The following is a 24,388-nucleotide window of genomic DNA, read 5'->3' on the forward strand; positions in this document are numbered from 1 at the left end:
GGGCTACCACAGAGAGAGATGCGTCGCAGAGGGCACTACCCTCGCCACAGGGTCCACAGACCGAGGCTCAGCCTCCTGGCCCTCTCTGAGCAGCAGTGCACATGGAGGCTCAGAGTCACTCGACATGTAGTCGTGGACATCTGCAGCCTCCTTCATGCCGAGCTGCTCCCGGTTGGCCCGAGCACCATCTTCTTACCTGTCGCTGTCAAAGTCACCACTGCCCTCAACAACTTCTCCTCCGCATCCTTCCAAGGTGCCACCGGGGACATCGCCGACATCTCTCAGTCGTCTGCACAAAAGAGCCCTGCAAATACACCTACACCCACTCTGCAGTGACACAATGGGTGGCATCAGTTGTGGGTCTTCATTGTGATCCTCAGGAAAGGGCATTATTGCACAAACCAGACAAGATTCGCAAAGACGTGGCAGTAGTGGTGCCAATATAATATGTAATGTGAGTTGGTCAGAAATTCAATATAAGTAAAAACCATGACAAACCCTCAAACACCCTTGTGCATCCCCTTCATGCTCACGACACGTTTGCCTTACGCTTCCTACTGCACATATGTGATACATGCCCTGTGGCTGCAGCACAGGTAGTGGCAGGTTGAGTGAGGCTGACCGTGAAAGAGATGCATGAGAGGGTGAGTATGAGATAGAGCCATGAGATTGAATGAGGATTGGGTTGAGTGGTAGTGGCGGGATGAGTACTGGCGAGGTGAGTAAGTGCAGGTAAGATGAGGATGAGCTTTGAGTGGGTATGAGGGGTGATGTGACAGAGTAGTGTTGGCAGTGCAGAAGGAGATGTGGGGTGGGGGCGGTGATGTGGCAGACGGAGTGTAGGGGAATGAGCAAGTGTACTCACTTTGGCTGACCTACTTAGGTCATTGCAGCGCCTCCTGAACTGTATGCAGGTGGGCGATATGTTGGTGGTGCAGGTGACCTCCTCTGCCACCTCGAGCCAGGCCTTCCTGGTGGTAGAGGCAGGTCACTTCCTCCCGCCCGCCGGGGGGAAGATCTCTGTCCTCCCCCTCCTCCTCACCCCATCCAATGATACCTGGAGTGAGGCATCATTAAACTGGGAGCAGCCTTCCCCCTGGGCTGCTCCATGCTGTAATTTTTGCTATTTGTTGCAGCATCTGTCAGTGGAGGACTGCCCCTTTAAATAGAGCTCCTCCAGCTGACAGAGCTTACTGCGCATGCGCAGTCCGCCCGACGCGCAGATCAGCAGTGGGGAACCCGGAAGACCAGGTAAGTGGATCCAATTAGGCTGCGATCGCGCGGGGGGGCAGACTGATTTCGCTGGGCGCATTCCCCATGCGCCCAATAGCCCCCCCGCCGCGAACTCGCAACCCTGGTAACATCGAGCCCGATGCTTCAGGTAAGTGATGGTGCAAGCCTGCAACTGTTTGATGGCTGCCTCAAGTAGAGATGGTGTTACGTGAAGTGTTTATGACAATGGTGTTCTTCTGCATCAATTCATGGCCAAAACACAATAGGGCAGCACTGCAGCATGCCTGCAAAGATGTGAACACAGGCATGAGGCTACAGCTGACATAATTTTTATTGCATGTGATAGCCCCATGCTGCATGGATACTGCAGTTGCCCTTGCAACTGATGGAACAAATTTGCATTTGCTTCTCTGCTGACCCATACCCTGAGAAGATATATCGCCATGGTCATTGTTAGGTGGGTGTGCCAAGATCTACAATAAGTGGTTGGTGGCAATTTTGGTGGATGCAGCCAAAAAGTGTATGCTGGCTGTTGATCAAACTGGTATGCTTTCTTTCATGGAGTACCATCAAAGGCAGGATATGCAGTGATTGGAGTGCTTCAGAGCAAGCATCCAACACTACAGTTTGTCAGGCACTCACATATCCAAATTATGCTGCTTCCCAGCTCCCATTGGGAAGATGAACCTACATCTGTGTTAATCAACTGCCAAAGTTAAGTATGTTCACCTCTTTCTGCAGACGTGATTGCGCAGGTACCAGTAACTGGACCAAGAGCATTTCTTGTGCACCCTGACCAGTTTGGCATCAAATAAGTCCTCCCTTTTCTTCAAAACAACAGATAGAGGATTCCCATTGGGAAGCCCACTGGTGCCAGTAGTGGTGCTCATGGAAAAATGAATAATTTTCATCAATTGGCACAAAAAAATTGAGAACCTAAGGGCAAAGAGGAAAAAGCAAAAACGTTTTAAATGGCAAAAATACACTTACCTTTCTATTGTTGTGTTCTTTCCATGACATCTTGAACATTTACCATTGCCTAGCAACCCTAAAGTCAAGTGTCCTGTACATAAGAACTGTAGAATCAAGTTTGCAGGCCTGACATCCCAAAATACACATTAAAGTCAGACACAGCCACCCACCTGAGCTGTGCACTTCTAACACCACCAGTCTCACCCATCTGAAAATGAGTCAGGATATAAAGAGATTACATAAACTAGGCTAGTATTCCCTGGAATATAGAAGGTTAAGGGGTGATTTGATATCGGATTTTGAAAGGAATTGATAGGGTAGCTGGAGAGAAATTTTTCCAGTTTGTGGGGGAGTCTAGGACAAGTGGACATAAAATCAGAGCCAGGCCACTCAGGAGGGAAGTTTGGAAACACTTCTTCAAGAAAAGGGTGGTGGAAGTGTGGAACTCTCTCCCACAAAAAGCAGTAGATGCTAGCTCAATTAAATCTGAGATCAATAGATTTTTTACTAACCAAGGGTATTAAGGGATATGGAGCCAGGGCGGGTGGATCGAGTTAGGATACAGATCAGCCATGATCTCATTGAATGGTGGAACAGGTTCAAGGGGCTGAATGGTCTACCCCTGTTACTATGTTCCTATTTCCAGCAGGGTGGGGCTTTGCCCAAATTTCCTTGTATGGCTACTCCGATACTACCCAAAAATTGGCCAGTGCAGGTGAGGAAAATCCTGCCTCAGGTCTCTTACTTCCTTTTCTTCATCTTCTAATTTTTTCTTTTTACTCTCAGGCATCAAATCATCCAGCCAGCTCAGCTCTCGTTTAGTGAAGATGAAATCCAACAGCTTTCGAATAAACACGAGTGCCAAAACCTGTAACATAGAATCATAGAAAACTTACAGCACAGAAGGAGGCCATTCGGCCCATTGTGTCCACGCCGGCTGAAAGTGAGCCACCCGGCCTAATCCCACTTTCTAGCACTTGGTCCGTAGTCTTTTAGGTTATGGCACTTCAGGTGCATAACCAGGTACTTTTTAAATATGAAGAAGGTTCCTGACTCTACCACCCTTTAAGGCAGTGAGTTCCAGACCCCCACCATCCCCTGGGTGAAAAAATTTTCCTTAGCTCTCCTCTAATCCTTCTACCAATCACTTTAAATCTATGTCCCTTGGTTATTGACCTCTCTGTTAAGAGAAATAGGTCCTTCCTATCCACTCTATCTCAGCCCTTCATAATTCTGTACACCTCAATTAAATCACCCCTCAGCCTCCTCTGTTCCAAAGAAAACAACCCCAGCCTATCCAATCTTTCCTCATAGCTAAAATTCTCCAGTCCTGGCAACATCCTTGTAAATCTCCTCTGTACCCTCTCTAGTCCAATTACATCCTTCCTGTAATGTGGTAACAAGAACTGTACACAGTACTCTAGCTGTGGCCTAACTAGTGCTTTATACAGTTCCAGCGTAACCTCCCTGCTCTTATATTCTATGCCTTGGCTAATAAAGGAAAGTATCCCGTATGCCTTCTTAACCACCTTAGCTACCTGTCCTGCTACCTTCAGGGATCTGTGGACACGCACTCCAAGGTCCCTCTGTTCCTCTACACCTCTCTGTATCGTCCCATTTATTGTGAATTCCTTTGCCTTGTTTGCCCTCCCCAAATGCATTACCTCACACTTCTCCGGATTGAATTCCATTTGCCACTTTACTGCCCACCTGACCAGTCCATTGATAGCTTTCTGCACTCTGCAGCTTTCCTCCTCACTATCAACCACACGGCTAATTTTTGTATCATCTCTGCAAACTTCTTAATCACGCCCCTTGCATTTAAGTCCAAATCATTAATATATACCACAAAAAGCAAGGGACCTAGTACTGAGCACTGCAGAACCCCACTGGAAACAGCTTTCCAGTCACAAAAACACCCGTTGACCCTTTGCTTCCTGCCACTGAGCCAATTTTGGATCCAACTTGGCCTGTAATTACTCGGGCTATCCCTCTCTCCCTTTTTAAACAATGGTACAACATTAGCAGTCCTCCAATCCTCCAGCACCATGCCTGCAGCCAGGGAGGATCGGAAAATGATGGTTAGAGCTTCCGCTATTTCCTCCCTTGCTGCTCTTAACAGCTTGGGATATATTTCATCCAGGCCTGGTGATTTATCTACTTTCAAAGATGCTAATCCCCTTATTACTTCCTCTCTCACTAAGTTTATCCCATCCAATATTTCACAGTCCTCCTCCTTAACTACAATCTCTGCATCGTCCCTCCCTTTTGTGAAGACAGGCGCAAGGTATTCATTAAGAACCATACCAACATCTTCCACTTCCACACATAGGTTACCTTTTTGGTCTCTAATAGGCCCCATTCTTTCCTTAGTTATCCTCTTGCGCTGAATGTATTTATAAAACAATCTTTGGGTTTTCCTTGATTTTACTTGCCAATAATTTTTCATGCCCTCTCTTTGTTTTCTTAATTTCATTTTTAATTTCAACCCTGCACTTTTTATAATCCTCTAGGCTTTCTCTACTATTGAGCTCTCTGTGTCTGACATAAGCTCTGAGATATAGAGCTCTCTGTGTCTGACATAAGCAGTCACCAAGCAGAAAACTAAAAAAGTGTTGCTTAGCATGGAAAAGCATATCTGTGAAACTAATTCGAAACAACCTCTGCTATTTGTGAAATTTAATAAATACTCTATGGATTCATCAGTTTTTAAATAATTTCCTGTGTACATTATACATACATGTAAAAAGTTTTATTTGTGAGAATTTTTAATAAACTTTTAATAAGCTTTGATGAAGTAAATAGATATAATGATAATTTTGTGTCTTAAATTTAATGCATTACCATCAATATAATTTGTAAGTATAATAGGAATGTTAACTCTATTTACAATTTGATTTAGTTTCTAAAATAATTTGGGGGATATATTTAGTATTTTGGTTCATACCATCATAGGAAAGACAATGGCAGCCCGGGAAGCTTTTATTATCCAGAGAATGATCAAGCAAGAAGCCTGGATCACAGTGAAGAGATGGACTTTCCGAAGAGGCACATGTCGTAGGTAGATGAAGTCTGGTTGATGTTTTGCAGGCATCCCAAAGAGTTTCAACCGATCAAATAACTGTAAAAAAAAATATCATCACCCTGAATGAGCAATGAGTTGCTGAAATTTGATTATCGCTTTATTGTAACATTCAAGGGTTGCCGATCCTGATTTTCCCCTCTCTGACACAAATAACACATAAAACGTATTGTATCATTGTATTCTCATAAATCTACAATTTTAATATGCAAACAAATGGCTAATGCATGTAGAATACAAAGGGTCTACCTCAGCTACCATTTTGCATTTGCATGCACAGGAGGATTGGGTTAATTGGTACTCAAATATGTAATGACAGTTCAGTTAGGATGAGGCAGAATAAAATTGTTGTAGAGAAATGCAGTGATATTAATGGTTCTTGATGTACAGCAGAAAGCAGTCATGGGAATCCTGTTTTTTTAGCGTACTGGACGCATGTGTAGATGGCAGCTGTGTGTTGGATAGCACAGGCATTTAAATAAAGGTGCTGGTCCTGAAATTACATGGGGGTTCTCCTGATCTCCCATCATAACTTTGGCGGGAGATTGGCAGTACCTCCAGAAGAGTGGTATAAACGGCTGACTCTTTTTATCTACCTACTCCATGACAATGCCCTTTTTAAGGGCAAAGTTGTGTAAGGTACAGAAGGCTACAATAATCTTGGATCCCTTGGCCAGACAGTATTTCAAGACTTCTGATCAGCTGAGGCATTCGTACATTTACTTAAACATCTCAATGGTCTGTTAAATGGTCTGACAGGTGCAGTGCCTCATTGCTTCTCTCTTCAGGTTTTATCTGTGGGCGCCTCCAACAATCATGAGCCAGAGTTCCAGTTAATAGCCTTGGTCCTGAGCAGCTATCCAATGAGCCTACCCCTTAAAATAATGGTGGCACCAACAATTGCCGTAAAATAAAGGAATCATGGCAGCTCCAGTGTAGCAGGTACTAATGTACATGATTCTGTACCTATGGTCACAGACCAGCTGCGTATTCATGGAATGGAACCCCTTTTTTGCTCAAGAAGGAGGTGGCACTGGATGTAGGGAATTATATGACTACATACAGTAGCAATAATGCTCTGCACTTTAGAGAATTCATTCACAGTAAAAGTGCAGGACTCTTTCATGATATCAGCTGGTTTCCATAGGGAAAATAAATTAAATTAAATTCCTGGCTTGGGTTAACAAAGTATCTATCTCCTACTTGAGCTATACACTGCTGATTGTGAAGTTTGACAGATATTTAATGCAATTGCATGGAAAACCCTGGTGGCAGAAAAGTTGAAGACAATAGTCATCTTGACATTAACTAACAGAACCGACCCAGTACTCAAAGTGGCTTCGAGGTCTGGCTCCAGAACTGCGCAGTTCTCTTGCAGTCTCCTTTGCTGAAGATAATTTCCACATGTATCAAAATGTCTAGTGCAATTGCTTTGGCTCAGGTGCAAACAGACTTGCTTTGCATGCCTCCTCCAATCCTCCTCTTCCTCCGTCAAAAATAGCAGACAGATTGGTATGCCCAGTGGGATAGCCATGGACGCTATTAAGACTCTTGAAAATTTGAGTTCTGTTGCCAACCACTCACAGATGGGAGAGGGGGGTTCAGCTTTATCATTAATATATTGTTTCAATGGTCAAGCCAAAATAAAACAGCATTTAAACTGACAAATCACTGCATTAATACAACTACAAAGCAAAGTCCCCTCTAAGAAAAATAGCTAACAAGGCTGAATGGGCCGATCAGCTAACACGCATTTTATATGGGTAGTGAGCGGCTAGAGCGCTGGTCAGGTACTTGGAACACATTCTAGCCCATCACTTCATTTAAATAATTTCAGAATGCCATCTGCTGCATGCCAGGCGCACAGGCTTTCAGTGCCATATGAACTTCCCAGTCAAAATGATGGTGCCCTATGTGTAACAGGGCCTTACTGGCCAATAATTCAGGTGGTCGGCCTCTGATGTCCATCCAGCACCAGCCACTGCATCAAAAGCAAAATACTGCAGATGCTGGAAATCTCAAATAAAAACAGAAATGTTGGAAAAGCTCAGCAAGTCAAGCAACATCTATGGAGAAAGAAACAGAATTAACGTTTCAAATCGAAGACCTTTTGATGAAAAGGTCTTCGATCTGAAATGTTAACTCTGTTTCTCTCTCCACAGATGCTGCCTGACTTGCTGAGCTTCTCCAGCATTTTCTGTTTACCAGCCACTGCATTATTGGCCCCAAAGATTCTTAGAACAGCGCCACCTAGTGCACAGGCCGAATAATTACCTGTATCAATCTATAGGCCACGATATTAACCCTCCCACGACGGGCGGAAGAGGGTCAGGGGAGGTTGCAAATGAAAAAAATGGGAAACCCGACCCCAACCTACCGCATACACACCTGCTGCCATTTTCATGGTGTGCAAATGTGCTGCTCTGGAGTGGCAGCCATGTCATCAACATATTTAAATCAGGCTTCCACAGTGCAATTGGGTGCCTGACTTAAATTTAACAGTTGCCGCACGGGTTTCCCAAGGCTCGGAAAACCCAGCAGTAAAAGGGGGTCGGGAGCTGCCAGCTCAAGAAGGTAAGTGCCTTTTACAGCACTCCTTGTGAGCCAGGAGGAGCTCCCCCGACCCCTCAAGGAAGCCTTTGGCCTTCCCTCTGCTGATCGTAGCCTCTCCCCCCCCACCACGATCGGAGACCTCCCCCCACTCCTCAACCACCGATGTCTTCTCCAACCTCTGATCTCCAGCCTTCACCTCTCTCTATCCTCTCCCCCCAAGCCCCAATTTCCGGCCTTCACCCCCTCTCGTTTGCCGGAGACCATCCCCAAGGGTTCCTGGCTGTGGCCTCCTAATGCTAGTTTTCCCACCTGGCAGCCACCCGGCCTGTCAATTTGGCCGGCTGCTGGGCGGAAAATGGAAGAAAATAATTATAATGAGGTCCTGCTGTTAAATTCAGCAGGACCACCACGTCCCAGGCCTCAACGCATTGCCCGGTCATTATCGCCCTCTCCATACCCTCCCTGCCACCCCATAAATATCGGGGCCATAGTATCAGTCAGTCTGAAAGTCGAGTGCCTGAAGCAACAAGGGGTTTTGTAAATAAAATGGTGTTGTTAAGAAAAGGCCCTGATATTTACGGGGAGACGGGGAGGGAGTGGGGCTGCTTGTCAGTGGCCGGGAAACCCAGAAATACAGAGAAGGCGAAAGTCCTGCCGAGTTTAATGACACGACCCCATTAGAATTTTTTTTACTCCATATCCCGCAAGGCAGCCGGTCAGACTGAAGGCTGGCCAGCTGCCGGACTCAAAAGTCTGCTGTAAAAAGGATTGAGGAGATCGGGGGTTGGTGGGGTGGGGCTCGATCGGGGGTGGGGGGCTTGGAGGTCAGCAGATCGTGGAGGGGGTTTGGCGGATCGTGGAGAGGGTTCGGCGGATCTCGGAGGGGTCGGCGGATCGTGGAGGGTCGACGGATCTCGGAGGGGGTGTTCAGTGGATCGCTGGGGGAGGGGGGGGGGGTGGGGGGGAAGGTTTGTGGCAGAAGGTTTGCTTGGAGGACCAGGGGAAGCACTCCTGCTCCTCCTGGCCCGCAAGCAGTGCTGGAAATGCACATAACCGCTGGATTTGTCAGTTCTTGCTTCCCTTCAGCTGCCGTGTTTCCCGAACCCTGGGAAACCCGGCCGCAGCCATTAAATCAAACTGACTGCCAAAATCTGAGGAACGGAGCCTCATTTAAATATTATAATCACTGACCCGCATCTCCAGAGCGGGTTACTCAGCCATCCCCCAACCCGCCTCGGTTAAACCAGAAGTAAGCGTTTTTGCGGCGGGTTGGGTCAGGTTTCATATTTTTAACAATTTAACCCCCCCACTGTCCCTCCCCCACCCGTCATGGGGGGTTTAAAATTCCCCCCAGAATGTCTGACTTCTTGCTTGTATAAACACAATGTTAGAAGTTCAGTGATTCTGCACAAAATCAGAGAAAATTCTGAATATACTTCGGGATCTTCAAAATTGTTTTTCTGATTTCCACCAATAAATTTCCAGGTTTTTCCGCATTGCTGGATTCATAAAATTTTTTTTCCAGATTCCCTTCTATTAAATCCCGAACTCTCCCTGGTCTTCGTTGGTCCCAAGATGCACGCAAATCACATTAGAGATATCATCACACATGTTGTGTGGTGACGTATTGTGTGGTGGACGGACAGCAAAGTCTGCAAGTGTCTACAGCAGCACCACTGTCTAAAAAATACAATATTTTCATAGAAAACTCAAACAGTTCAGGCTCTGAACTAGGTAAGACTGTCTAAGATGTTAGAACAACAGTAGAAGCAGCAGCCACCAGTACCAGTACAACAGTGTAAATACAGTGGGCCAATGCATGAACAGCAAAAAGAAAGTACCACAGATGGTCAGCTCTGCAGAAACTGTAAATAAAAGTAATCACTTTTTTTGCAATGTTAGGCCAAGAGCCAGACAAGGTCAAGGTTCATGCAATAGTAGATATGGACAACAAACAAGAACTAGATATAATTGATTCAGTAACCCTGTTGCCAGAAGCAGATCAGGTAAATGTGGTTAGTGATAGTCACTATACCAATCTGATTTATGTCATTGTGTCCTATTGGCTCTGCTGGTAGCACTCTTGTCTGAGTCAGAAATTGTGGACTCAGGCCTCACTACAAACTTGAGCACATCATCTAAGCTGACACTTCAGTGCAGTAGTTAGGGAGTACTGCATTGTCAGCAAGATGTTAAACTGGGACAACAGTTTCCCTGAGATGACAGTCATATCGTGCCTCTAAATCTGAAGGGATCCATCCCAGCCACCCACCACTCAACCTCATCTCACCAAGAGAGGACCTTGTAGGAGTAATAAATTGGGAGCGTGAGCAAGTAAGTCAGATGGCACAAAGGATAAACACAGTGTTAAGACGTAGTTGTAGATAGGGTGATTGGAGTTTTGGCACTTTTTGAAGAATATGTTGTTCTGTGAAATAAACATGATTTATGTAGCGTTCTGAGTGATGGCAGGGGAAATATAGACTGCTGTCTAAGGAAGGAACTTGGCAGAAGTCTTTGATAGTGAAAGACTTTGTGAGGATATGGGGAAGAACAGGCAGGTGCAAAGTGATTTTATTTGGTGATTCAACCTTTATTTATTGAAAGCACTGGACTACAAAATGTATCCTCCTTTCTCTGGCTGCTGGCTGTCCTTAACCACATCCTCACCTTTCTGTTCATGCTGTGAGGATGGACGTCTTTCCACCACATCTTCATCCTCATCGTCTTCAGTTTCCAGAAGCAAAAAAACCCTTTTTCATTGCTATATTATGCAGAACGCAGCAAGCTACAATGATTCTTGAGGCACTCACCAGATTTATCCATACACCTAAAATGAGACTTGAGAATTCCTAAATGCTGCCCAATGACATTTCTTGTGATAGCATTGGCCTCCTTGTATCTGTTGTCCCATTCTGTCTGTGGCAGCCTTACTGGAGTCATCAGCCATGACCGCAGGGATATCCTTGATTGCCAATGAACCATCCGGATACGTGGCTTCGAATCATGAGGCCTGGCATGGTGGTTTTTCACATGATGAAAGAGTTATGAAGGCTTCCTGGGTTTCTGCCATTGACATGCAAATAAGGTGACTGGTATCGCACTAGCTGGACATTAATAGAATGAAAACCTTTCTTAATGATAAAATTGAGGAGGTTGTCACATAGGGCTTCGAGTGTCGCATGCATTCGGTCAATCACTTCTTGTATCTGTGGGACGCCTGCTAGTCTGTAGAACTGAATAGCTCTCTCTCTTTGTTTGTCTGCTTCCAAAGGGAAGAATATGACTTGGGCAGCTCTCCTGAATAGAGCATCAGTGACCTTCTTGATGCAACTGCCTAACTACGTGGCAAAGGTCACCAGATACTGCCTCAAATGATCCAGACACTACGAAATTCAAGGCAGCGGTGATCTTGACTAGTACAGATAATACTGTTCTACTGGTGTAAGTGGGTTGCAGGTCTTCAGCCAGTAGTTGACATAGTTCCTCAATAACCTCTGGGGGAGTAGGCAGAAGCACAGCCTTCTGAGACATTGACAGTCAGAAAAGACTAAGTAAGACCATCTTGGTCTGTATACCCTGGTGAGTGGGTGTGAGCATTTACAGAAGGGCACATTCTAAGATGCTTCACTCTAGGAGCCTCCAACCCACTCTCTTCCATATCCTCATTCTCCTCCTCTTCGTAGAATAGAGATTTTGCCATTGGGAAATTCATGCCCCAATGCAAAACAGTACATTTAGTAGAGCTGAGCTTTAGTAGAGCAGCAAAAGTCCTGACTGAACCTCCAAAGCACTAAACAGATCAACTTGCAGGCAAAGTAACACCAACCTTGGCCTCCTCATTGTCGCATCCGCCTCAGAGATATCTTTCTGCAGCTCCTACTGCCACTTATATAGTGGTGCTAATTATTTGGGGCAGGTTTGGGGCTGGATATTGGGGGAAATGGGAGATAGGTGTTAGCCACATCTCTTTGATCCTATTAACATGAGGCGGGTAGGGCTGCCAGTAGGCCTTAAAGGTGACTGGTGTTTTTTTTGGGAGGACGATTCAAGTGCAGATGTTTTGGGGCAAATTTGAGACAGTAGCCTCTAACAGCCCATCTTACTCTGTTTACCACCCCAAATCCTCTCCAAAATGGGCAGTAATTCGGAGGGAAATCCAAGCCATGGATTCTGTGGCAGCCTTACTGGAGTCACCAGCCATGACCAATCTACCAGTCACTATGAACATATTTGTCCTGGTGCAAGAAATGTGGTAGTTCTACAAGCTATAGACTATACTTAGAGGGTCCCATGTAAAATGACCCTGAGTATTTTCAATCCGCCTCTCTGTGAAAATTAGTACATACTACAAAACTATGCATAATTTAAGTCAAATTTGGCAGTTTCATTCCAGGAAAGCAAAGTATATAGTTGGAGAGAGAAATGGGGAAAAAATAAGACTGTTACATTGGAGTTGCTCTTTTGATATTAGCATCGATAATCATCTTAGGAGTATAGAGGAAGCTTTACCCTACATCTAATCTGTGCTATATATTGGTCCTGGTGCTGTTTGATGGGGATACTGGGGATTCTAAGTGGATAACTGTTGCATTCTGCAGCACTGGCACATCCTATCTTGACAGGCACAAAAATTACCATTTTTTTAAAGACATGCAGTTACAAAGATTTAAGTCCTTACCTGAATTCCTCTTAGAGAAGATGCACCCATGTATAGGAACACTCCATATAATACTGGCATTGGAATAAACTAAAACAAAGAAAAATGTGTTTTCCCTCGAAGTGCAATACAAAATTTTTGTTCACATTAGTTCACACTAAAAATTTGGGCCTTCACTGTTAATATTAAAGTACATTAGTGGCCTGTTACATCAGGCTTCTTCTCTCTCTTCCATGCCTAATGGCACATGAGACAACCCATGGTACCAGCCAGATTGTTGGAAGTCAACTTTTATCTTCACGTTTGAACTGGATCTTGCATTGGGAGAGTCGTACCGCTGTGCTATTCTCCCCCTTTTGCATTTGTAATAGGGATCCAGTCTCCCTAGGCACACTGGGCTCTGCTTTCCATGATGCCCCCCAGACAGCAGATGTGCATGACTGGCTCTCATTGGTAAAATATAAATTATCTTGGCAGCAGAACTGTAGACTCAGCAAGATAAGACAGAATTATAGATGGATATTTTCGGCCTTCCCAGTGTTCAGTTGGAGAAAGCCCTGACTCATCCACAACTTGATGTCAGACAAGTAGTCTGACAACATATCAGTGCTCAAGGAGTCAAGGGAGTTGTTGGAGAAGTATAGCTCGGTGTTGTCTGCACATATATGGAAACTGATCCCATAGATAATGTCACTGAGGGGCACCATGTAACTGGAGGTGACCATGAGGGAGGGGAAGTCATTCCTGGAGATGCCCTGGCTATGTTGAGACAGGTAAAAATGGAATCAAGTGGGGAGGTGTGGAGGAGGATGGAGTGGTCAATATAACAAATGCTGCAGAGAAGTCAAGGAGCAATAACATGCAGTGGTTGCAGTCAAAAAAGGCATCCGTGACAGTGACCAGGTCAGCCTTAGAGCTGTGCATAAGGTGCATAGCAAACTGAAGGAATACTAAATGATTAGCGCATCCTTGCCAATTATTTAATCCCTTCATGTTGGATAGATTCTGTATTTGACAACTTAACATAAAGTATCTGGATAGAAAAATCCATTCAATAAATATAGTATGCTTCATGTATGTTCATTTAAAATGCTTTTAGTCTAATAGCCAATTGCTGGATTATTTTGTTATAATCCAGATTTTTATTTGTGTTGAAATGCTGAGGACAATTGATATATATTGACATTACCTGTAGAACAGAGGTCATGAAGACAGATGACCCCATAAGAACAAAGATCATAAGGCCAGTTACTCGTTGTTCATGAATACCCAAGAATTTTGGCTGTTCACCAGGTGCAGAGCATTCAGACTCCAATTTCAGGCTGTTGACATGGGATATAGAGAGCACAGTGGCAGCCACAAACCAGGGCAATCCCATAATAGAGCAAATTCCAAGCATGACAGACACAATTATTAAATCCAAATGGTAACCACATCCTTTCTGTGAAACAAATAAAATATTACAGAAAGTGTCAAATATCTATTTTTTAAAAAAAAGACACAACCTATATGGAAAACCATATATTGGCATTTGTCATTTCAGGGCTAAATTAAATGTACAGTGTGTCATAATCTATAACTGTGCAAATAAAATAGCATTTTATTTTTGAAATTGTCTCTGGGTTGATCAGCTATTGGAGTAAGAGGGTGCATATGATAGTGGCCATATTTTCTTCCTTGAAATTTAAATTCCAATATCAGTTATGCATCATATCTCTATGAAGTATTCAATATTACTACTGATTGGCTGAAATGATGCATCTTAACCACCTTTAAGGAAGGAAATTAACAAATTGCAGAAATACAAACTGGTAACAATATATTTTTAAAGACAGAATTCTGATGTGTTGACATAAAGCAGAGAGCAAAAAGAGAAGATAAGGAATTCTTAAAGGTCTGCAACGATTTGAATTGAAGGTTGTTATGTACTATGACAAGACGAATAACAGGACTTGGTTCAAGTTGTTGGCCGCAATTTTCTCACCAAAAATGAAAAGAAACTCTAAGAAAAGTTTAATTTTATCTTAACATCAATTGCACATACATCACACATAAACTTGCCGAAGGTTGTTCTGCAATTGTAGATTACACAAAGAGAATACTGGAGGGGCGATTTTAACCCTTTCCACCTGGCGGAAACCGGGTGGGCAGGCTGTAGAGTTTGGTATCCCAATAACAACAACAAAAGTGCATCCGTTTATAAGTAAATGTGCTCAGCACCAATAAACCTGCATTTAAAAAAGCATTAAATCAAAGAGCTTGGCTGGTAAAAATGTTTAATGATGCTGGTTTAAGTAATGAATGGAAGGAGTGGCTCAAATAAGAACATAGGAAATAGGAGCAGGAGTAGGCCTTATGGCCCCTCGAGCCTGCTCCTCCATCCAATAAGATCATGGCTGATCTTCTACCACAATTCCACTTTCTTGCCCTATCCCTATATCCCTTGATTCCCTTAGTGTCCAAAAATCTATCGATCTCAGTCTTGAATATACTCAACGACTGAGCATCCACGGCCCTCTGGGATAGAGAATTACAAAGGTTCACAACCCTCTGAGTGAAGAAGTTTTTCCTCATCTCGGTCCTAAATGTCCATCCCCTTATCTTGAGACTATGATCCCTAGTTCTAGACTCTCCAGCTAGGGGAAACAGCCTCTCAGCATCTACCCTGTCAAGCCCTCTAAGAATTTTATACGTTTCAATGAGATCACCTCTCATTCTTCTAAACTCCAGAGAATATAGGCCGATTTTACTCAATCTCTCTTCATAGGACAACCCTCTCATTCCACGAATCAATCTAGTGAACCTTCATTGGACCCCCTCTAAGGCAAGTATATCCTTCCTTAGGTAAGGAGACCAAAATATACACAGTACTCCAGGTGTGGTCTCACCAGAGCCCTATATAATTGCAGCAAGATCTCCTTACTCTTATACTCCAAATCCCTTGCAATAAAGGCCAACATATCATTTGCCTTCCTAATTGCTTGCTGTACCTGCATGTTAACTTTCTGTGATTCATATACAACGACACTCAGATCCCTCTGACTACCAACATTTCTTAGTCTCTCACCTTTTAAAAAACATTCTGCTTTTCTATTCTTCCTACCAAAGTGAATAATTTCACATTTCCCCACATTATACTCCATCTGCCACCTTCTCACCCACTCACTTAACCTGTCTATATCCCTTTGCAGCCTTTTTGCATTCTCCTCACAGCTTACTTTCCTACCTAGCTTTGTATTGTCAGCAAACTTGGATACATTACACTCTGTCCCTCATCTAAGTCATTGATATATATTGTAAACAGCTGAGGCCCAAGCACTAATCCTTGCAGCACCCCACTAGTTACAACCTGCCAACCCGAAAATTACCCGTTTATTCCTACTCTGTTTTCTGTCCAATCTTCAATCCATGTTAATATATTACCCCAATCCCATGAGCTTATGTAACAGCCTCTTGTGCGGCACCTTATCAAATGCCTTTTGAAAATCCAAATATACTACATCCATAGATTTCCCCTTATCTAACCTGCTAGTTACATCCTCAAAAAACTAATAGATTTGTCAAACACGATTTCCCATAACATCACAGACTACTTAATCAGGATCAAAAGCAAAACACTACGGATGCCGGAAATCTGAAATAAAAACAGAAAATGCTGGAAATACCCAGCAAGACAGGCAGCATCTGTGGAGAAAGAAACAGAGTTAACGGGGGTGATTTTAAACCACAAGAAGGGGTGGATTGGGGGCAAGTGGGAGTTGAAAATAGTTGTTTTTTGGGTCGCAACTGCAATCCAGCTTTATTTCCGGGTTTAACGTCGGCACGTAAAAGTACAGGCCTCCCACTGGGAATGCAAAATCCGAAAATTTCGCATTTGCAGCCCATAAAAACAACTATTTTCAACTCCCATCCACCCCCAACCCACTCATTCTTGGGGTTTAAAATCACCCACAACATTTCTGGTTGATGACTTTTCGTCAGAACTAGAAGAAGTTAAAGATTTTATAGTTTTTAAGCAAGTACAGAGCCAGGGAAAGTGGGGGGGAGGGGGAGAAAAGAACTCTGTGATAGGGTGGAGGGCAGGAGTGATTAACTGACAAAAGGGATGATGGTGCAGGGCAAGGAGGGTGGTAATGGGACAAGAAACAAAAGATGGGACTAGATGGCAACAGCAACTGCTGCCCGAAAAAATGGGAGCAGTGGTTATTATCTGAAGTTATTGAAATTAATGTTGAGTCCTGAAGGTTGTAAGTCCCGAATCGAAAGATAAGGTGCTGTTCCTCGAACTCCTGTTGAGCTTCACTGGAACAGTGTAGGAGGCTGAGGACAGAGAGGTCAGAGTGGGAATGGGATGGAGAATTAAAATGGCAAGCGACTGGAAGGTCAGGGTCATGCTTGCGGACTGAACGGAGGTGTTCAGCAAAGTGATCACCCAGTCTGCGTTTAGTCTCCTCAATTTAGAGGAGACTGCATCGTGAGCAGCGAATACAGTATACTAAATTGAACGAAGTACAAGTAAATCGCTGTTTCACCTGGAAGGAGTGTTTGGGGCCCTGGATTATGGGAAGAGAGGAAGTGAAAGGGCAGGTGTTGCATCTGCTGTGCTTGAAGATGTCGTGGGAAGGGGAGTGGGTGTTGGGGGTGATGGAAAGGTGGACCATGGTGTTGCAGAGAGAACGGTCACTCTGAAATGCTGAAAGGAGAGGGGAAGAGAAGATGTATTTGGTGGTGGCATCGCGCTGGAGGTGGCGGAAATGGCAGAGGATGAATACGGAGGCTGATGGGGTAGAAAGTGAGGACAAGGGGCACTCTATCGTGGTTCTGGGAGGGAGAGGAAGGGGTGAGGGCAGAAGCGTGGGAAATGGGACGGGCACAGTCGAGGCCCCTGTCAATTACAGTGGAGGACAATCCTCGGTTGAAGAAACAGGAAGACCTATCAGAAGCACTGGTGTGGTAGGTGGCATCGTCAGAACAGAAGCGATGGAGATGGAGAAACTGGGATAATGGAATAGAGTCCTTACAGGAAGCGGGTGGGAAGAACTGTAACCAAGGTAGCTGTGGGAGTCAGTGGGCTTATAGTAGATATTGGTTGACAGCCTATCCCGAGATGGAGATAGAGAAGTCGAGGAAGGGAAGGGAAGAGTCGGAGATGGACTGAGGGAAGGGTGGAAATTGGAAGCAAAGTTGATTAAATTTTCCAGTTCGGGGCGAGAGCAGGTCATGGCATCAATACAGTCATCAATGTACCGGAAAAAGAGGGGAAGGAGGGAACCTGAGTAGGACTGGAACAAGAAATGTTCCACATATCCCACAAAAAGGCAGACATAGCTAGGACCCCTACAGGTTAGGAAGTGATTCAAATAAAGTAAAAGTGGGGCAAGATGCTCATGATTCTGCCTGAAGGTTTGGGTAAAATTGTACATTTCTTAAGCTTTGTAACATACAGCAAGTAAAATTCCCCAGAGTCCAGCAGTGTTGGAATAATTTTTTTTTATCAACTTGCGCAAGTCTATTATTACTGTAAAAACAATGACAAAGTTCCAAACCTAGTCTATGTAATCAAGCACATGCCTTACAAGAGATAAACAAACACAAACTCAAGTAGATAAAGCAATACATTAATTGAAATTTGTAATTTATTCAAAGATCACATGTGTACACTCGCCTTTAATTTGTGTTCCTTCCTGTTGATTATAACAGCAGTGATCTGCTGGTCCATGAAGACTAGTATGGTACAAAGTAGGGCTGGAATAAAAGCTGCTATTACAGTCCACCATGGGTTTGGACCCAAAGGATTAATCAACCAACCACGGTCATCTCGAGTTGGCTAGAACAAAAAAAAAATCACATAACCATCAAATTATTTACAATGAAACAGATTCCTGACATACCACTGTTAAATTTTGTGATCTTTTCTGCCCTTCTTTACTCTAAATTTTTGGCTAAATTTTTAGATCACTCTCCTAACTCTGTGACTGTGAGAACATCTTCGTTGGCCTTGCTATCCAGATAAAATGTTTGGTATGCAACGAGGACAACAAGTAGAAAGCCTCAATCTGTCAATTATTTTTAAGCTACTGGAATTATTCTTATGCCTTCACAAAGTTTATTTGTACTCCTTCAATAAGTGATAGAACATCACATTAGACCTCAATCCAGTCTTAAAATATTAAGCAAATTTATTAAATAAACAATTACTAGCAAATATGAGACAATAACATATATATATTTACAGCAGAAATCTATCTCCTCAAAAGGGAACATAATAAAAGGTTGTGAATCTAATCTGTATCTCTATACACAACTTTTACGTACATAACCCCTTCTTTCTTGTCTCCTTACCAGCATGGGAGCTAGCTAAAGCCTACCTTCCTCTCAATGAAGTTCTCAGTTTGTTAGTACAACCCACTCAGAGGACTGTTGTCCTTTTGCTCCTTTTTATGGCTTTCAACCTGTTGCTTGTTATAAATTCTTAACTGCTGGTCACATTCAAAAAATAACAAATCTCTTTATATTTGAAAATCATGTATTAGATTTCATCTCAAGCCTGTTATCAGAGAGACTATAAGAACAAACTTCACAAAATATGTAACAAAAAAGATTGATCAGCAGGTGGCTTTTTAAGATCTCATACATTGGGATACAAATTGGTCTGGGGGGGGTGGGGGGAGAGGAGCGTAAAACGGGCAGTATTGAAGTCAATGGAACTGAATAATGGGCGGACATACAATGGGCGGACATACAACGGGCGAGACGTGCAACGGGCGAGACGTACAACGGGCAGACATACAACGGGCGAGACCTACAACCGGCGGGACATACAACCGGCGGCCAACGCAATACTGCTTGTTTTGCACTACCTCCTAAGACAAATTTCTACCCCACTGTATCTAATTTAAAAGGACAGCTACCTCATCCAAACAAGACAGAATTGCTTCATATTTATCACGACCATCAGTAAGGACATAGTGAATGACCTAGCAGGGTACTAAGCTAAATAAACTATAAGAAGGGTTAGCTTGAGGTGCTCTATTCCAGTATAAAAGCTGCTGGATTATTACTATAGTCATTGAGCAAGATGTGTTTTTACAATTATATTCTGTGCTCATCAAATTGGGAGCAGAATTTTTCCACTTTGCCACCTAGCATCAACATCTGCCAAACCAAGGGCAAGTAAAGCGTAGCCATATGCAGGGCACCGCTCCTCCAGATCTCTCCCCAGAGCATGCCATACCAATCAGTCACCCTCCCAGCCTCTTAGAGGAAGATTGATAATTTAGCAACAATTTGTCAAACTTTGAGCAACCAACTAGGAAATGAAATGTCACAACATACACTCCATTTCAGCTACTAGATAGAAGATGGTGTCCACCCTGGATGGATCTTAATGAACAAGGTGGAGCTAAACCAGAGTGAGATTTGTGCTACATTTAAGCCCCTGAGTAAAAAATTTAAATGGGCATTAGGAATTCCAAAGATATATTCTATTGGGTGCATGTTTATGGTTTTACAATGCTCGCTGAGTCAATCACAGCTTTGAGAATGATCTTTCCTCTCTCCCTGATAAACTAATTGTGTAAAACTAACAATTTAGTAATTGACAAACATAAATAGCCTACTTTAATAGCTTAATCAACCAAAGCCTAGAAATTAATGCAGACAACATTAGCTGATAAATGCTTAACACGTTCACATAGCCATCCTTTGTCTGCTAAGTTAACAGGTCAGAAACTCATTTAAAATAAATAGGTTGGTGCCTCTTCGAACATAATGGATAGAGGAATATGGAACAACAGGTTAAACATTTATCCACTAATATCCTCAATGGTAATTTCTAAAGTCCAGCCTTTCTGTCTTATTAAAGGACATTAATTCCAGAAAAAGCATTGGTTCATCAGGATGAGACCAAGAATAAGAAACTATCGTTACGAGAAGAGCTTGAGATACTGGGACTATTTTCAATGGAGCAGAGAAGATTTAAGAGGAGATTTAACAGAGGTTTTTTAAATCTATGAAGGATTTTGATGATGTGACTAGGGAAAGATTATAGGCCTGATTTTAACTTTTGCCAGTGGCAGAAAGAGGGCGGCAACAGATTGAACGTCCGTTATACATCTTGCTCAATTTTCCTTTCCATTGACTTCTATTAAAAGGAAAATCGGTTGGGTTGTATAATGGTAACCAATCCACTTCTTCCCGTTTTCTGCCACCGCCAAAAGTTAAAATCAGCCTTTATTTCTAACAGTTGTGGAGTCATAACAAGGGGTCATCAATTTAAAACTGTTACAAGAGGTTAGGTGAAATTTCTTTATGTAAGACAGTTGTCAGAGCATGCGGCACTTTGCCACAGGGAGTAGCTGAGGCAGAGGCCATCGTACCTTTTAAGGGAAGAGTAAATAAACATTTGCAGCAGAGCTATGGGAAGAGAGAAGGACAGTGGAATTAGCTTTGGATTGATCAGCAAAGAACCGACACCGACATGATGGGTCTAATGGCTTCCTTCTGTGCTGTAAACCTCTTTGGTTCAATTTGTTAAAACCTCATCGAGTAATATGCCATGTTATAGTAAGCTGCAGAGTGAATTAGATATGCTACCTTGAAAACACTGGGGACTTGGAGCTTTGGCGATGGGATCCCAAGACCATAATCAATTAAAACCATAGTTGCAATACTAAGAAAGACAGCAAAATCACTGACTGTTGATCGTACCTGTGACAAGAAAATAAAACTTATTGCTCATATTTTATAAAGGTTCAATCATTTAACAGAGTTAAAAGTGAAATATTAGTTACAATGTATGCATAATATTGTAAATGAAGGTGTTTCATGTCTAGAATAATGCTAAAAATGAAAAACAAGTTTTGGGCACCTCACATAGGCTGGGGCACGTGCCAGCAATGACTGGGGAGAGAGGAATACAATGTCAGAATGGAGGAGGGAAAGGAACACTGCTTGCATTAGGGGAAAATGGGATAAGAGACAGAATGCCAGCATGGATGCGGGAGAAGGACACTGTGCCAGCATGCAGGAGTGAGCGGCAAAGAGTGCCAGCAGGAGGGGAGCTGGAGAAAAAGACAAAAATGCACTTGTTTGCTCAGTCCGGATGTCTGTAGCCTTTCTTTGAACCACTTCCAGTCTCATGGGCTACATTCAACTGGGAATGACAGTGGCAAAGAAGAAGCCCCACAAAGGTAAGTTCAGAATTATTTTTATAGGGTCAGGAGGAGCAGGAGTTCTCCATGCTCCACAGAGAATAATGTGGGCTGCTACTACCCTGGGCTCCTCCCTCTCCACGATTGGTCCCCCCGCCCCCCACCCCCCGCCCCCCGCCCCAGACCTACCTTCCTGCTGGCCAGTCAACCTGTGGACGGCCAGATATTTCACCGGTCCAGAGCCAGCAAGCAGCTCGCTGGCAACATGGTTATGAAGCCCAGCCCTCAAAATGGACTGGGCCTCCCACTGGCAACATTAGTCGCCCGGCCCATATACTCTGCCAGCCAGCCACCCGAGAGTTAAAATCAATCCTAATGACTCCAAACACTTTCATTAATCGAAGCAAAGGGACATAACATTGCACTAACACGCTCCATTGTGGGATCAGGAATTAAAATTACTGCATAACAAAGTAGAAAGGAGGATCTTTGGATTAAGATTTTTTAAAAGTTACAAATGTACTTTGTGCCATCTTCAAATTATAAAACTGCATTGTGCCAGAGTAAAGTTTTTGCTATGGTGCAATGTGTGCAAATGTGACAACAAAACTGTATTTTTTTTAAAGTTTCTAATTAATATCTCAGTTGGAGGTGGAGCACCTCATGCTGGAAGAGAGTGGTACTTCAACAGTCAGGAAAGACTAATAATATTTTGTTGTTTCCTACTGTTTCAGCCCAAAAAGCAACACACAAAACTTAATTTCATAGTACTGATAACCAATATTATTATACAGCAAAATTGTACCATTTCTAACCCACACTTGCTTTCAAATAACTGCTATTCTCCTGCTATGCACTAGATGGTAACGCTTTCTGTACTAATAAACAGCAAATTAAAAGAGGCACTGATTTCATGAAAAACGTTTAGCAAACCTCTTATAAGTTGTTTGTAGCTATAATGTTATAACATAAGTCACACTGAAATACATCATCGTGCATTTTGCACATGATATCACTGTGATGAAAATGACTCATAGGTCTTTTGTCTCCCTTAACAAAAAAGTATTGCCAAACATTTGTAACAAAGACAGTTTCCCTTCAAAACATAGTCGAGCTGTAATAATAAAACCATGTACCTTGGTAGGAAAGTACCGGCTGGTCTTAAATTGCTTCAGGAAGTGTGATAACGTACATGTGGAAAAGAACAATATAATAGACCAGAACAAAACATCTGGAACATACGGACCATGATGTCCACAGGCTGTCCCGAAAAACTTTCCATGAAATGTTATACACTCCTAAAACAAAAACATGTACAATAGATATCAATAGCTCACAGATTAAAGTGTAACAGAAATTTGTAAACGTAATCTTTGAGGTGGTTATATTGACAAATTTACAGTACCACAATAAGTAGTCATGTCATTAAATGGCACAGCATGAATGAAATAATTCTTCTTAAAATGTATGTTATCTGAAAAAAAAGTACAACTATTCATTCATTTGGGGTATATTTTTCACCTCCACTTTATGCCACACTAGCTAGTGTGAATTTATTTCTAGCCCTGAACCTGCATTTTTCACAAGTTTTGCTCCTATCTCTCCTCATGCCCTTCTGAGCTTATCTTATCCACGAGACCCACCTCCTGGTCTCTTGACCCCATTCCCACGAAACTACTGATCATCCAACTTCCCTTTGTGGCCCCCATGCAAGCTGACATTGTAAATGGTTCCTTTTCCTCAGGTACAGAGGTCCTAGTCCTGTTAGAATTTTATATGTTTCGATGAGATCACCTCTCATTCTTCTAAACTCTGTGAATATAGGCCTAGTCGACCCAATCTCTCCTCATACGTCAGTCCTGCCATCCCAGGAATCAGTCTGGTAAACCTTCGTTGCACTCCCTCCATGGCAAGGACATCCTTCCTCAGATAAGGAGTCCAAAACTGCACACAATACTCCAGATGTGGTCTCACCAAGGCCCTGTATAACTGCAGTAAGACATCCCTGTTCCTGTACTCAAATCCTCTTGCAATGAACGCCAACATACCATTCGCCTTCCTAACTGAGTGCTGCACCTGAATGCTCGCTTTCAGCGACTGGTGTACAAGGACACCCAAGTCTCGTTGCACCTCCCCTTTTCCCAATCTATCACCATTCAAATAATAATCTGTCTTTCTGTTTTTACAACCAAAGTGGATAACCTCACATTTATCCACGTTATGCTGCATCTGCCATGTTCTTACCCACTCACCCAACTTGTCTAAATCACACTGGAGCCTAGTTGCATCCTCCTCACAGCTCACATTCCACTCCAGCTTTGTGTCGTCTGCAAACTTGGAAATGTTACATTCAGTTCCCTCATCCAAATCACTGATATGTATTGTGAACCAGAAATATTTCTTATTGGTTTTTTTATGTAGAAAAAGCACTTGCCAACATTGCAGCAGTGTGAGTAGTCAGGTGAAGGGTTATCTCAACAGAGCAGATGGCAGTACATAGTGCAAAAGCCATCAACAACAACAACTTCCATTTATATAACACCTTTAGTGTAGAAAAAATATCCCAGGTGTAAGAAAGAAAATGGATACCAAGTCAAAGATGGAGATATTTGGATAGGTGGCCAAAATCTTGGTCGAAGAGGTGGCTTTTAAGGAGAGTGTTAAAGGAGGCAAGGGAAGCAGATAGGTTTAGGGAGGGAATTCCAGAATGTGAAAGTTCACTGCAGATTCAGCATC

At 43.1% G+C, this 24,388-nt stretch overlaps 1 protein-coding gene across 1 annotated transcript in view; it reads right to left on the reverse strand.

Moving 5' to 3' along the window:
• The window catches only part of LOC137323999 (sodium-driven chloride bicarbonate exchanger-like), a 174,002-nt gene that overhangs the window by 11,317 nt on the left and 138,297 nt on the right, over positions 1 to 24,388 (reverse strand). Inside the window, exons 17-23 of the mRNA XM_067988170.1 lie at positions 22,789 to 22,950; positions 21,096 to 21,209; positions 18,166 to 18,327; positions 13,690 to 13,941; positions 12,522 to 12,590; positions 5,153 to 5,326; positions 2,951 to 3,073 (exon numbers count right to left, since the gene is read on the reverse strand). Of these exons, the coding sequence (XP_067844271.1) occupies positions 2,951 to 3,073; positions 5,153 to 5,326; positions 12,522 to 12,590; positions 13,690 to 13,941; positions 18,166 to 18,327; positions 21,096 to 21,209; positions 22,789 to 22,950 (1,056 nt within the window). The remainder of the gene's footprint in view (positions 1 to 2,950; positions 3,074 to 5,152; positions 5,327 to 12,521; positions 12,591 to 13,689; positions 13,942 to 18,165; positions 18,328 to 21,095; positions 21,210 to 22,788; positions 22,951 to 24,388) is intronic.

Source organism: Heptranchias perlo, chromosome 7 (assembly GCF_035084215.1).
Source record: "Heptranchias perlo isolate sHepPer1 chromosome 7, sHepPer1.hap1, whole genome shotgun sequence".
NCBI classification, from domain to species: Eukaryota; Metazoa; Chordata; class Chondrichthyes; order Hexanchiformes; family Hexanchidae; genus Heptranchias; species Heptranchias perlo.